The sequence below is a fragment of the Cebus imitator genome, unplaced genomic scaffold, assembly GCF_001604975.1.
Source record: "Cebus imitator isolate Cc_AM_T3 unplaced genomic scaffold, Cebus_imitator-1.0 Scaffold2, whole genome shotgun sequence".
In the NCBI taxonomy this organism is placed as follows: domain Eukaryota; kingdom Metazoa; phylum Chordata; class Mammalia; order Primates; family Cebidae; genus Cebus; species Cebus imitator.
This window is the reverse complement of record NW_016107317.1, coordinates 13,582,375-13,597,995: the sequence shown is the minus strand read 5'-3', so window position 1 is coordinate 13,597,995 and position 15,621 is coordinate 13,582,375. Positions and strand designations below refer to the sequence as shown.

The 15,621-nt window shown below is 33.6% G+C and overlaps 1 protein-coding gene across 1 annotated transcript in view; it reads right to left on the bottom strand.

The window, feature by feature from the left end:
- Positions 1–4,603: 4,603 nt before the first annotated feature.
- The window catches only part of ADAMTS20 (ADAM metallopeptidase with thrombospondin type 1 motif 20), a 211,090-nt gene continuing 200,072 nt past the window's right edge, over positions 4,604–15,621 (bottom strand). The window contains exons 38-39 of the mRNA XM_017529893.2: positions 9,723–9,827; positions 4,604–5,988 (exon numbers count right to left, since the gene is read on the bottom strand). Coding sequence (XP_017385382.1) covers positions 5,899–5,988; positions 9,723–9,827 — 195 coding nt within the window. The 3' untranslated portion in view covers positions 4,604–5,898. The remainder of the gene's footprint in view (positions 5,989–9,722; positions 9,828–15,621) is intronic.

Genomic DNA, 15,621 nt, shown 5'->3' with positions numbered 1-15,621 from the left:
AACGCTAACTGATGGAATAGACAAGTGTTTCCCTGCAAAGAGAGTCTTTGTGCTAATGTAACTGCAGTTGGCTCCACTCTGGCTTGGTTGGCACCTTCACAGATACCTCATATGGAGATCATCTTTTTCAACCATCTGGGTTATACATTTGATGAAGCTGCTTATAAAGCACTCAACATAACCTTCCAAGATGGTGTTATGATAGATCATGCCAAGGTATTCATTATGTGATATGTTTAAACAGAAGAGAAATCAGGCAAGGGAAAAGAACAGAGATTTAGGAGGAAGATCAGAAAAATAAAGAGTCAGAAGGGGCAGAAATGGCAAGCTCTAAATGATACCAATATTGAGAGATCCAATGCACAAATTGGGCTGTGGCTAATTCTTTCCAAGGTGAGGGGTGATTGCTAATTCAGAACAGGTCAGGAGCACAGCAGCGGTGTTCAGTAGAGATGGATGGTGAGAGCGTCAGATTTAAGTCAGATGGCCCAAGATGATCTATACTGTGAATAATGTATGGAAAAGCAGAAAGCCACTTCACTTTCCCTGGACTTGTGTTTCCCAGAAGTAACACTTCCTCTACTTATCACTACATACATAAAATGTTTGTATGCTTTAGGATTTGTTCACAAAAGTATTGACCCTGCAGGCCATCATGATGATAGTAATAATAACTAACGTTTATGAAAACTTATTATGTGCCTGACCTAGTGCAACATTTCACATATTAATATCTGCAACAAAATGAGACAGGTACTATTAACATTACCATGAAACTCAAAGATATTAAGTGATTTTCCCAAGATCACAGAGCATACACAAGCAATAGAGCTGGAGTTTTCACCCCAGAGCCAGTCTTCTACTCACTGTAATGCTTTCAAAGTTGCTTTCTATGTTTAAGATAAAGGGATTTTGCTAATTGGGACCTTTGTACTCAAAACATTTGTATAATGAATACCTCATTTAATTTCACAACTTTTATGCTAGGAAGGTAAGCAGGGTATTTTTTCTTCTGTTCATTTTGCAATTGAGAATACTGAAGTTCAGATTGTATCAGTATTTTGCTATGTGACCAATAGCCAAAAAGTGGCAGAGCACATCAAAAACTCAGGTTTTCTTAATTATAGAACACTGGGTATAAAACTGTTAAAGGAGTATATCTTTGCTTTGACATATGTAAATTCAACAGTTTTCTGTATCACAAAAGTAAAGAGTAGATTGATAATCTACCCATACCTAGAACAGTTTTTTACTGATATTAAATACCAAGTAGCTTTATACATTTAACAAATTACTATTTAACAAATTACATTTAACAATTTACTAAAACATTTGTTAAAATACATTTAACAAGTTACTGCTGCTAAACAGTGCACCAGACACACTTTATACACATAAACTTGCACGACTAAAAAGTACCTTAGAAGTTAATTGTTTTGAATTTCTGATTTTATAGCTGAGGAAAAAAAAAACCTAAGTGGTGAACTTATTTAATGTTACCTTATTGATTACTGCTACACCCTGGTCTAGAAAGCCTCTGTTCACATTCCATGTTTCCTCCCTTTATAGAATAAAGATTGCTGGACAAAATCGTTACATGAAAAAGTTTATAATTTTCTCCTGGAAGTGAAAGAAAATACTGTTAAGAATGTTCTCAGATTGAAGTTGTAAAAGAATACATGTATGTATGAATGGAGGATGTTATTATAGATGTAGATATCAGTGTTAAATTGGTTTAAAGATAACTCAAAGATAGTTTGCCTAATGCATTGCAAATAGTTGTGTCTCAAATTTTCCAGGAAAGTATGGAAGAAATTAGTTGGCAATTTTTCTTGATTCTACTGAGGAATCATTATGGCCAGCAGATGCCACTGTTGTCAGTTGTAAATATTCTTTTAAGTTTCAAACATGAAAAATGACTAGAAAAAAGGTTAAGTGAAATGTAGCAAAGTAACCATGTTATCATTAAAGATTAAGTAGTACAAGTACTGTATAATAGAAACTTATTTGCCTTTTAGCAAAATATTTAAGCACTTAGCAAATAAAGACTATCTATTAGAAAAAAATTACTAGGGGAAATAATGAGTTTTTTATTTTTGAAAATAGAACTCATTTTTAAAAATTAGAAGTTCAGGCAACGACCAATGTTGATTGATTGCTATATTCAGCAGCCAAAATATATTTTATCCTGATGCATGACATCAAGGGAGAATCTGTACTCAGTTGTTAACAAGTTGTTGTTGCAAAATTATTATGTTACTATCTTCTATTTCCATCAATATTTGTACATAATGTTAGGAGTCTTTTTGTGTATTTTTGGTTTTTTGATTTTTTTGACAGTCTGGTTCTATTGCCCAGGCTGCAGTGCAGTGGCACTATCATAACTCACTGTAACCTTTGACCTTCTGGGCTTGAGCAATCCTCCCACCTCAGTTTTCAGAGTGGGTTGAATTATAGATGCATACCACCATGTCCAGCAAATATATAAAGGATAATTCATGGTATCTTATTTATTTTAAAAGACATGTTTAAACAAGAATTTATATAATAATTATATTTGAAGTTTATAACATTGAAGGTAGATTATGATAGGTTAAGGATCTATATTGGAAATCCTAGAGCAAACACTAAAAAAAAAGAGAATTACCTGTTTTACAATTTTTTAAATTGCAGTACTGATTATATTGATTATAATCTTTCAGGAATAAATACTACAATTATAAAAATCAATAAAGATATAGAAAAGATTTAAACGATATGACAAACTAACTTGACATAGTTACTGATTAGACAGGAAAATAAGATATCTTTGTTTAAATATAGAAGAGAGGCAAACATGGTTTTCGAATGAAGAAAAAGAACCAGTGGTGAAAGAAAGGAAAGTGAGACAGAATAATAAATGGAAAGAAGTCCTAGAGAATTCAGAGTGGGAGAAATCAAAGGCAGAGGTTGAGTGATTATCCTTAGACATGAGCAGGGAAATTGTTTCTCCATAAGGGTATAAAAAATAAATAAAATAGATGCAGGGAGCATGTCATCTTAAATGTTAAACAAGTAAATCATTATAAATTGTATATTAATATTTGCAACTAATTTAAGGTACAGTACAAAAGCATGCTTTTTGGCAAGAGATTCTCAAGTGTTTTAAATTATATCCACATAAAGCTACTTGGTTTTTATTCAGAAATATGTCTGTTTCTTTTTTTCTTTTTCTTTTTAGGGGCAGGAGACATGGAGAGGAGAGGGAAAAGTGGCAGAAAGTTGAAAGAATTTATTTCCAAATGTTTTCTTTCTTGTAAAATAGCAATGCTATCTACTGAGAATGTGGGGGCAGAAAGAAGACAAAATATTTGAGGAAAACAGTAAGACTTTGAGATAGACAATGTGACGACAAAGAAAAAGAATTTAAAATAACAGTTCCAACTGAAAACTTATATTTTTCTTGTTCCCACTCTAATGGTAACTTTTAAAAAGCCCTTTAACTTAAAAAAAAAATCCTAAACTAAAACTGACAAAGATAATAATCAAGCGATTCTCAGAAAAACCAATATAAAAAAAAAAAAGAGAGATCCTTATCTACTCTAGTAATCAGGTAAATATAAATTCAGACAATGAAATACCATGCTATGTTCCATCAGATTAGAAAACAAAACAAAACAAAACAAAAATTCAGGTGTCATTGAGAATGTGGATCAATCAAAACTTTTATTCTTTTCCTGAGGCAATGTATTTAACCATTTTGGAGGTACTTTGGCCATACCTAGAGAGGTTGAAGACGGTATATCACAAGGACCTGCTTCTGGCCATGGGAGAGATTGTTAAGTTCCCACCCATTTCCATGGATCCGGGCATCCTACCCTACAGAAGTACATGTCCCTGCCCCATTGCATAGGACTTGGTCACTTGATCGGGTTTGGCCACTTGAATCTGAGTAGACACGAATAGACCTTGTATGAACACAAGCTTTTAGAGGCACTGCAAGTTGTTGGTAGCTTTCCTGCCAGGTTTCCTCTGCCACAAGAAGGGCACAGACAGGTGTGCTTCATCCTAACTGCACAAATTTGATTAAAAATTTCTTAGAATTGGCCAGGTACAGTGGCTCATGCCTGTAATCCCAGAAATTTGGGAGGCCGAGGCAGGTAACTCGCCTGAGGTCAAGAGTTCGAGACAAGCCTGGTCAACATAGTAAAACCTCATCTCTACCAAAAATACAAAAAAATTAGCTTGGCATGGTGGCAGGCACCTGTAATCCCAGCTACTAGGGAGGCTGAGGCAGAATAGCTTGAACCCAGAAGGCGGAGGCTGCAGTGAGCTGAGATCATGCCATTGAACTTCAACCTAGGCAACAAGAACAAAACCCCGTCTCAAAAAAAAAATTTCTTAGAATTTCTGAAGTAGAGTTATAGACACTTACAGTAAAAGTTCTCTTTTTAACATCTAAAGACAATAAAAAACAAAGTGCTAATGAATCATAAAAATGTTTATTACTTAAATGTTTATAAATTATAATATTTTAAATATGCATGAAAAGATTCCTGGATAATGTCACACATTTTATATTAATGTTTGTAACTGGCTTAAGGCACATAGTTCAAAATACTTCTTTTGATACAGAGATCTTCAAATGTTTATTTAACCACATTGGAACAAAATTGCATTAGTGCTTTATATGATACAATACATCTCTAATAAATGGTTGGTTGGGAGAAAAACACTGTGGGTAAAACAAGTACACTAGTATTCACTGGCAAAAATCTATAGTAGATTCCATTTTTATTTATTTATTTTGGTTGTCAGAGTAAGTTGCCATAGAAAAATATTATTTGTCAACATGTCTTTCAAAAGCACATTGTTATGTAATACATGATTAAATTATCCACATTAAAAAAAAAACTCTTAATACCTGAGAATTTGCCCATTGATAGTTAATTTTTATACTCCTTTATGCTCTGGCTTTGGGAAACTCTGATATAAAATAACTTAAACATCTCTAATAAAACATTTTCATAAGCAAATATAATTTTATGTTTACCAAAATAAGATCTTCAAAAGAATTCTCACTTCACTAATTAACAGAATACAGTATATAACTTTGAGAAAATAGATTTTTAAAGAATATATATACACACACACAAGAATTATAAAGGCAAAACAACATTGTTAAAACAATGTATTGTTCCTATAAGTACAGTCAAATTTGAGGTAGATTTTTAAAATTAAATTATATCATATCTTTATTATACCCACAAAATTTTTTATTATTTAACTCAAACATGCATTTTTTAATAAGCAATTCATATCTCATCTTGAGGACTGTTTTTTAATTGAAGCACCATAATCCATAAGTAAAAATTAAAGAAAAAATAAAATGAGGTATATAAACTGTATGACTAGAAAGCATAATGGCCCTGTGCTTTTTTATGTAACTATTGATTTGCTATTCACCTGAAAGATTCAATAATGTTTACAGCAATTTCGAATGTTTATTATCCTAATATTTAGTTGTTCTGTTTTAGCAAGTAGAATAAATATTTCATTGCACAGTATGATACTGAGCAGAGATTTACATGTGTGTTTACAGGTGTAAAATAAGTGTGGTCCAGTCCAAGATGTTAAGAGCAACATTGTCTTGGTATAATTCATTCAATCTGATATTCTCTATTACCAATTATTATGTTCTTTAACAAAAATCCTGATTAGAATCATACATCTCTTAAGTTTATTTTATAGGCCTTATTAAGCAGTGATTTGAATCCCTGATTAGCACCCTGAAAAAAAAAGGCAGAAACATATTTGACATGGAAATCTTGGGAAGGGAGAAATAAAAATATGAGCACCAGTTATTTGCATGTTCCAGAGAACATTCCTCTTTAGGGCATATTTCCCCCTTCTGAATGTTCATATGACTTGAATTGGGAGACCAGTAGTCAGATGAGGAAGACACTTTCCACAGTACCCTCCACACTTGCCGAAAACTCTGGTTCCATCCTGAAAATTGGAATAAGAGATATAGAATAATCTTATATAAGCTGGTATCTGCATGCAAATAGTAGAAAAAGAAAATGCTTTGAATCATATAGCTAAAATCATTAGCAGAGGTTTCCTATAACAATTGCATTTGAGGTGAAATATCATACCCCTTTGGTATTAGTTTAAATTGGTAGACATGGGAAAGTTAAAGGATATTAGATAACCTGAGATTCATATTAGCTAATTAAATATTATATACCACACTATAATTTAGACAATTTAAATCTCAATTCAGACTTAAATCCAATCCATATATTTCAATCTCAATCTACATATTTTTCATCTAGGTATCTATTTGCTTCAGTGGGTTTATTAAAACCTCTTCCAGGTTGCTATCCATTATTTACATAATTTTATATAACATTCTTTTAGACTAAATATATTGTATAAACTTGACTTTAAAGGTATATAATTAATATTCTATCCCACTTATCCCAAGCTTCCCTCCCCTAGTTCCCTCCTGCAGACTCCAGTGTGTGATGCTCCCCTCCCTGTGTCCATGTGTTCTTGTTCAATATCCGCCTATAAGTGAGAACATGCAGTATTTGATTTTCTGTTCTTGTGTCAGTTTGCTGAGAATGATGGTTTCCAGGTTCATCCACATCCCTACGAAGGACGAAAACGGATCGTTTTTTATGGCTGCATGATATTCCATGGTGTATAAGTGCCACATTCTTCCTGTCCAGTCTATCATCGATGGGCATTGGATTGGTTCCAAGTCTTTGCTATTGTAAACAGTGTTGCAATGAACATTTGTGCGCATGTGTCCTTATAATAGAACGATTTATACTCCTTTGGGTATATACCCATTAATGGGATTGCTGGGTCAGATGGAATTTCTATTTCTAGGTCCTTGAGGAATCGCCACACTGTCTTCCACAATGGGTGAACTAATTTACACTCCCACCAATAGTGTAAAAGTGTTCCTATTTCTCCACATCCTCTCCAGCATCCGTTGTCTCCAGATTTTTTAATGATCAACATTCTAACTGGCGTGAGACAGTATCTCAATGTAGTTTTGATTTGCATTTCTCTAACGACCATTGATGATGAGCTTTTTTTTCATATGTTTGTTGGCCTCATATATGTCTTCTTTTGTAAAGTGTCTGTTCATAACCTTTGCCCACTTTTGAATGGGCTTATTTGTTTTTTTCTTGTACATCTGTTTTAGTTCTTTGTAGATTCTGGATATTAGCCCTTTGTCAGATGCGTAGATTGCAAAAAGTTTTTCCCATTTTGTTGGTTTCCGATTCACTTTAATGATTGTTTCTTCTGCTGTGTGAAGCTCTGGAGTTTAATTAGGTCCCATTTGTCTATTTTGGCTTTTGTTTCCAATGCTTTTGGTGTTTTAGTCATGAAGTCCTTGCCTATGCCTATGTCCTGAATGGTTTTGCTTAGGTTTTCTTCTAGGGTTTTTATGCTGTTGGGTCTTATGTTTAAGTCTTTAATCTATCTGGAGTTAATTTTAGTGTAAAGTGTCAGGAAGGGGTCCAGTTTCTGCTTTCTGCCCATAACTAGCCAGTTTTCCCAACCCCATTAAACAGGGAATCTCAATTCTAAGCAAAAAGAACAAACTTGGAGGCATCACACTACCTGACTTCAAACTATACTACAAGGCTACAATAATCAAAACAGCATGGTGCTGGTACCAAAACAGTGATATAGACCAATGGAACAGAACAGAGGCCTTGGAGGCAACATCACACATCTACAACCATCTGAGCTTTCACAAACCTGACTGGAAGTTTTTGAAGCTACATTTTTTCAAAAGCAATTTTAACTGTGGAGAACCTGAGTACACACAGAATGGAATGGCAGTAAAGTCTCAGAGTTGTATACTTCCCTATTCCCAATAGACTGTTGAAGTAAAAACTCAATCTTCGTTAAAGTTATTGGCAAATGAATATATGTTTGCATTCCCGTAAATATATCTGGATTTTACCAGTCTCAGTTTCACACCAGGCATCACATTTTAAGGAATAGTTATGTGCCATATTTTTTATTGAGGTAGAAGTTCTCAATGAAATAAACAATTAATTAATCTTTAGAATAGAATTTAATAAAAGCAAAATGCTTTGTTAAGTAAAGCACAATTTTATTGTCTTCAGGAACAGTATGTTTTAAAGGCTATGACTATCAGAATACTAAATTTTATTTACAAGGAATATTTACTTATTTATTTATTTTTGAGGCTGGAGTACAGTGGTGCCATCTCAGCTCACTGCAACCCCTGCCTCCTAGGTTCAAGTAATTCTCCTGCTTCAGCCTTCTGAGTAGTTGGGATTACAGGTGTGAGCCATCATGCTTGGCTAATTTTTTATATTTTTACTAGAGATGGGGTTTCACCATGCTGGTCAGGCTGGTCTCGAACTCTTGACCTCATGATCCGCCCTCCTTGGCCTCTCAAAGTGCTTGGATTACAGGCATAAGCCACCACGCCTGGCCTCAGGAGGAATATTTATATAAATAGGAGTATAACAAAATCCACTTTAATCAAAAGAAGTAAAAATTATAAAACATTAGAATATACAGGGGCTGCTGCTGGTGCCAATTTGTGTGCAATATAGGTGAGAACACATAACCTAGATCCAGATTTACTGTGGGCAGGGCTATGTTATCTAAGATACAATAACCATAAGTAATAGAAAGCATTTCATGAAGTGTACTTGTCAGGATACTGTACCTGCAGAAAATTAAGTGGATTCATATGTTATAGTTACTATCACTATATAAATAAACTATAAAAATAGTTATAACTATCTACATAAAAATACTACATAGCAGTCTATATTTTTATAGATAAAATAATAATGTTATCTCTATAAAGATAGGAAAACATGAGTACATCATAAATATATAATTCTAATTGTTGAAAAAAACTGTGAAAGATATTTGTTAATTGACAAGTGACTCCAATGCCATCCCCATTACTAAAACAGTGAAGGAAGAAAACCAGAACTTTAACCCTCACTTTGAAATATTAAAACTTGTAAACCTTAAATACTTAAAGTATAATAAAAAAAAAACACTACCTTTTTTGAAGTACCTGTATTTCAAGTCATTAGCTACAAACTTGAGATAGACAAAATATACATGATCTGACATTTGGCAATTTATGTTTAGTTATCTGTAGCCCATATATAGATTCATATGTATACAAAAACCTACACATGTACTTTAATACAAATGAATCCAATTTCATTTTATAAATTGATGTAGTGCCCCATTATATGCAATAAACCCATTATACATAACATACCCATTAAATGCAATAACTCAATAACGCTTTTTTTTTTTTTGACAGATTCTTGCCCTGTTGCCCAAGCTAGAGCACAATGGCATTATCTTGGCTCACTGCAACTTCCTCCTCCCGGTTTCAAGCAATTGTCCTGCCTTAGCCTCCCAAGTAGCTGGGATTACAGATGTGCACCACCACACCTGGCTAATTTTTTTTGTATCTTTAGTAGAGGTGGGGTTTTGCCCTGTTGGCCAGGCTGGTCTTGAACTCCTGACCTCGTGATCTGCCTGCCTCCCAAAGCGCTGAGATTACAGGCGTGAGCCAGGATGCCCGGCCACAATAACTCTTTAGTTATCTAATTTTATATAATTTTACATTTAAGGTAGATAACCATTAATGTTAGTTCACAGCCCAGAAGTATTTCAAACAGGCTTTTTGGTCCAGCAAGACTTACCTCTGATCTTTGTATGCTGACAGAGGTATACCTCCCCTGAGTGTGCCACTTTGCTGTGCTGGATATCTTCATCCCAGTTCCTGCCAAATTAATGCTAAACCGCCCCTGGATTGTAAATAAAACAAACAAAAATAGATGGAATTTATAAAATATTTAAGAATGCTCTTGGCTAAAAACATCTGAATGGGAGTTATATAAGGACGGTTTCAAAATACCTTTCAAGGTATTTCAAGGAATATTTGAAGAATATTGATATAACGTTACTGTAAAGAAAATGAACCAGTTAAGGATTTTGAAAATTTATTACAAATAAGTCTTCTCAGTTACAAGTGACAACTGAATTAATACTACATAATGATATTTGTGGAAGAAGTAACTGACCAACTCTAGGACTCTATGACTTGACAACTAGAGCTAACAGTCCTGTAGAAATTAGCAAGTCCCAAACACTGCATGTTTTCACTCATAAGTGGGAACTGAACAGTGAGAACACATGGACACAGGGAGGAGAACATCACAAATCAAGGCTTGTTGGTCGGCAAGGGGCTAGGGGAGGAATAGCATTAGGAGAAATACCTAATGTAGATGACAGGTTGATGAGTGCAGCAAACCACCATGGCATTTGTATATCTATGTAACAAACCTGCACATTCTGCACATGTGTCCCAGATCTTAAAGTATAATAAAAATAAATAAATAAGAAATTAGCAAGTCCTGACAGAAATGGTTCATGGGGAGCAGCATTTGCCATACTTTAACATTTCTACACTTTCCATTTTTGACCCCTCATTGCTCACTTCCATGGTGTTTCACCTTGGACATATTTTCCAGAATCTCTGTTATTGTATCATCCCTTTTGTGGTAAGAACATTACTTCTTAACCCACCACACAAAACTATTTAATATAACATCGTTGTCCTGGAAATTATATCCATTTTAAGCACCAAGAACAGTGTGTAAATGTGTGATACCACATGATTTACACACATTCTGGTGTGTGGGTTCCCTATGAGTTTTATGACCATTTTTATGTCAAAATATTTCAGACTATCTTTGTTAACAATTAGATTGTAAATGTTAACTGAGAAAAATGTGTGACTAAAATGGGTAACATTTGTGTCATATTTATATAATTTTACAGTACAGATTTAAACATTGAAAAGTAGAACTACAAACAAGTTCAGTCTATTGACAATGTTCAGTATGCATATAGATTCAAAACAATATTAAGGCATTCTTTGATTACATCACAATATCTCAATAGCTTAAAACTCATGAATCTTGAGCAAGGCTGTGATGAAACATTGGATTTTATATTATAGGAATGAAAATATTATCTTGTCATAAAAGCAAATGATATATAAACTTGCTATATATTATGAATTATTATACAAAGGATATATAAAATTGCTATATATTATGAATTATTAATATTGCTAAAACAATTAGATATCAATATAGTTATTAACTTGGATTTCTTAGCAATCTTACATTGTGTATTTCCCATTTAAAAACAAAAAAGATCAAATATTTTCATAAAACAATGACAATAAATGGAGAATTTTCCATTGCAAAAACAATTAGTTTTAGATAAATTTCAAAGAAGATGTATCATATACAACATCATTTGGTTATGAAATTTAGAATATGAGCTCTATGTCAGCTTCATTGCTATATTCTCAGAGCCCAGAATAGGGCCTGAGTTCTCAATAAGTGTTTCTGAATGGATGAATTAAGTGCAGCATTAAAAACATTAAATAGTAGCATTATAAAAGTAAATACACAAATACACATATGAAACTCTTCAGACTCTATGTAGTGAATGACACTAAAACTAGACAAGGTAGTATTTTATGTTCATAAATATTTGATAAAAATAATTGATTCTTAGGATGTATTATTCTATTTGATACTTAACCTGATACAGGTTTTGCATTGTATACCTCCAGTCTCACATTCCTTCACAGATAGGCTTTTCACCAAATAAAGTTATTAAAAAATAAAAATATATTCTATGATGTAAATTTCCTGTAACCAGATGTTCCTTGAGTGCCCGGATTGGGCCATGCAACCTAAATACTGTCATTCCATTCTTCCATTTGTTTTCTACCTCCCTGATCAATGTGTCTTTAAAGTATTCAAATGTATACACACCAGAAATAAAAGGAATGAATCTGACTGACTACTAAGAGGTTTAGGTGGCCATTAACACAATTAGTTGAGTCTAGAAATATCCATTGTTTCCTTTCTCTGGACTAATTTTCATGAGCTTTACTTCTGTTCTTAGTCCTCATTTAAAAAGCTATATAATATAATCTCAAAAAATGGTAAAACAATTATTTGAAATTTGGTAAGATGTTGACGGAGCTAAAAATACATCTCAGTCATTTGTTTAAAATTAACTGACTGGCAGAGATGGTGTCAAGTACCGTGAAACTTCAGACAGATCTCACTCTCAATCTGTTCAGTGAAATACCATATGTACCTAAAAAACATAATTCAACGAGAGAACTGTAAGTGCCATAAAAAGGGATTTATACATTCCTATAGGATTTTAGAAGTAATAAATAAGTGAATAAATGTGTTAATTACTTTAATTCCAATACTTCATTTAAGATTAAATTTAAAGCTCAAACCTAATCTTTAACCTAAAAATTAGTTCAGCAAAGGAGGTACTCCCTTTTTCTTTCTCTCTCTCTCTCTCTCTCTGTCTCTCTCTCCATATACCCATTTGTAGTATGAAATGTCAGGAGAGTAGATACATGGTATGAAGCTTATCTCCTCTTCTACTCTTCTGACATTTTGAAGAAACAGCCACTACACAAAGTAAAATTCCAGTAGCCAAATCACAAATGGAAAGTAACATGATTCAAAAGATATAGGAATTCAATAAATTGGAATGTCTGTTCTTGAGCAACTGGCTGCATCAAATAACAAAGTAGGTATGGGTAAAAGATAGAGGAGAAGCATATAGATAGAAGTAAGCTTTAATGTTTCACTTCTTGGATTGACTGGTTGGTTCATGTGTGCTCATTGAATTATGTTTTATAATTTTAAAATGTACTGTGCACATTTCATTATGTATGTACTCTATAGATTGAATATAATACCAATACAGATTTTCCACTAGGAATCTTTGTAGATATAGAGTTGATTCTAAAAATTATATGAAAAGGCTATGGATTTAGATAGTCTAAATAAACTTGCAAAAGAAGAATGAAGCTGGAGGACCCATACAACTTTAACACTATCATAAAGATATCCTAATCAAGACAGTATGGTGTTGGTGAAGACAGAGACATGTAGATCAAAGGAACAAAAGACCCACATAAACATGGCCAATTGATTTTTGACAAAAGTAGAAAGGCAAGTAAGTGGAGAAAACACTGTCTTTTCAAGACAAGGTGTTAGAACAATGGGCTATCTATTTGTTTTTGACTCAGATAAAAAATTAAATCTGTAAAACCCTCAGACTTAATAATACAAAATTTAATTCAAAATGAATTGTAGGTCTAGATGCAATGCATAAAACTATAAAAAGTTTTTGAAGAAATCTTCCAAAAGGAGAAAATCTTAGTAATTTGAGTTTAATGATTTCTCAGAAATGACTCTAAATGTACTGTCCATAAAAGAAAAATTTGACTGTATTAAAATTGAAAGCTTTGGCTCTACGAGAGATACTTAAGAGAAAGAAAAGACAAGGTTCAGACTAGAATGCCATATCTAACAAAAGACTTGTATCCAGAACATATAAAGAACTCTCAAAACTCAACAGTAAGGAAACAAACAATCCAATGTTTTAAATGGGTAAGATTTGAAAATACGTATTACCAGCTGGGCACGGTAGCTCGTGCCTGTAATTTCAGCACGTTAGGAGGCTGAGGCAGGTGGATCACCTGAGGTCAGGAGTTCAAGACATGCCCGGCCAACATGGTAAAACCCCATTTTCACTAAAAATACAAAAATTAGCCAGGCATGGTAGCAGGCACCTGTAATCCCAGACACTCAGGTGGCCGAGGCAGGAGAATTTATTGAGCCTGGGAGGCAGTGGTTGCAGTGAGCTGAGATTGTGCCACTGCACGCCAGCCTGGGTGACAGAGTGAGACTCTGTCTCAATAAATAAATAAATAAACAAGAGCCTAAAAAGGCAAAGGACATAAAAAGAAAGGAGGGGTAGCAATGCTGATAAAAGACAAAGGAAAATTCAAGTTCCCAATCATGAAACCACGACAACGAAGGGCTAAAAATACTAACACATAAAGAAGACATAACACATAATAAATATTATCTATCAAGTCACACAGCAACAACTTTTATGAAGCAAAAACTATGAGCTATGCATGGAGATATAGACACACCCTAATAAAAAAAATCGCTATACCACTTCCAGTAACAAGAGAGATCAAGTGAACAAAAGTAAGGAGATGATCTAAACAGTGTAACGGAAGGGGTAGATCTATGGATATATATTAAACTCCGCACCCTGATAATAATGAATACATATTCCAAATATCTGACAACTGACTCTAAAGTGGTTGCTGGCCATGATTCATGGACATTGGCCAAATGTGAGTTTTTCTCTTACTTTTATGTAATTACCAACCAGTTAAAGAGTTTCATATTACTTTTGTTTTATAAAAGTTTCTGTGGCTTTGCAAAAAGCACAGAACATTTACTTCACTTTTGATATATGCATTCTAAAGTCACATCACACTCCTTAACTTTGTCTCATATTGCAATGTAGCAAAGTTTATTTTCCCAAAGAGTGCCATATGTGTCCATTCTCTTTTTAGCATTCCTATCCTAGACTACCCTGTCGTATGCAAACACAGAGGATGTGGGTTTGATGAATCCCAAATAACAGAATAAGTTCTTTCTGTGACATCAAACATCTGGAGAGTATTCAGGCAAATGCTGTGTACCATAACACAGAATCTGGTTTATATATTGACAGAGCATCTACAAAAATATTGGGCAGTTTGTATTTTTGGTAACAGTAGCCTTGAGCAGATAAATACAGGCTGAATACAGATGGGCACATCTCCATTTGACAGCATGTGTCTATGCCCAATGACATCTAATTTTGGAAATGGAACTTCACATTTCAGAAATGTCTAGAAAATCATGCAAGGGAGACATCTTGCCCCAGTGAGCAGAAAGAGCATTTTATTGATGGTTCTGTCTATGACTTTCTTAAGGGTCTTGGATAGACTATTAACATGGAATGTCTGTTTCTTCAGCTATAGACTGGTAATCCCAATTTATAGCTATACAACTTTTTCAAGACATTATAGGAAAAAAAGAGAATTACAGAGAAATTGGAGAAAGGAAGTTAGAAAGAAATGGAAATAGCTATTTTACTATTTAAAAACCTGATTATACAAATGTGTCATTCAAATTCCATGTACATGAAGAAATATTTTCTTTGTAATAACTGGATTTCTGTTAAGATATTTCCTATAAGGAAAGTTCATTAATAAAATAAAAGAAAATTTTGAATCCACTTGACAGTTGTGATTTACTTGTTGTATATGCATTCCCTGTGAATTTTGTTGATGCCTCATTTATCACACTTTTCTCGATTCAATGTGTAATAACAATGATCAGATTTCCAGAACTGGGTGACATTTCCAAAGTAACGACATTTGTCAGGCCTTGTATTAGCAGGCTACGTTGCATTGTCAATTTGCTTATTTCTAGTTACATCAAAGATATGACCAGAAGGCATAGCTTAACAGGAAGATGAGTTGTTGGACAAAGTTGACCCATCTTCAGATAGGTTGACCATTATAAAATAAATAATCTCCATTTAAGAGGGTCAAAATGGATGTGTAACCAACAAAAGATATCCACATATCAAGGAAAAAAACTGTTTAGAATGTTAAAAGTTTTAGATTAT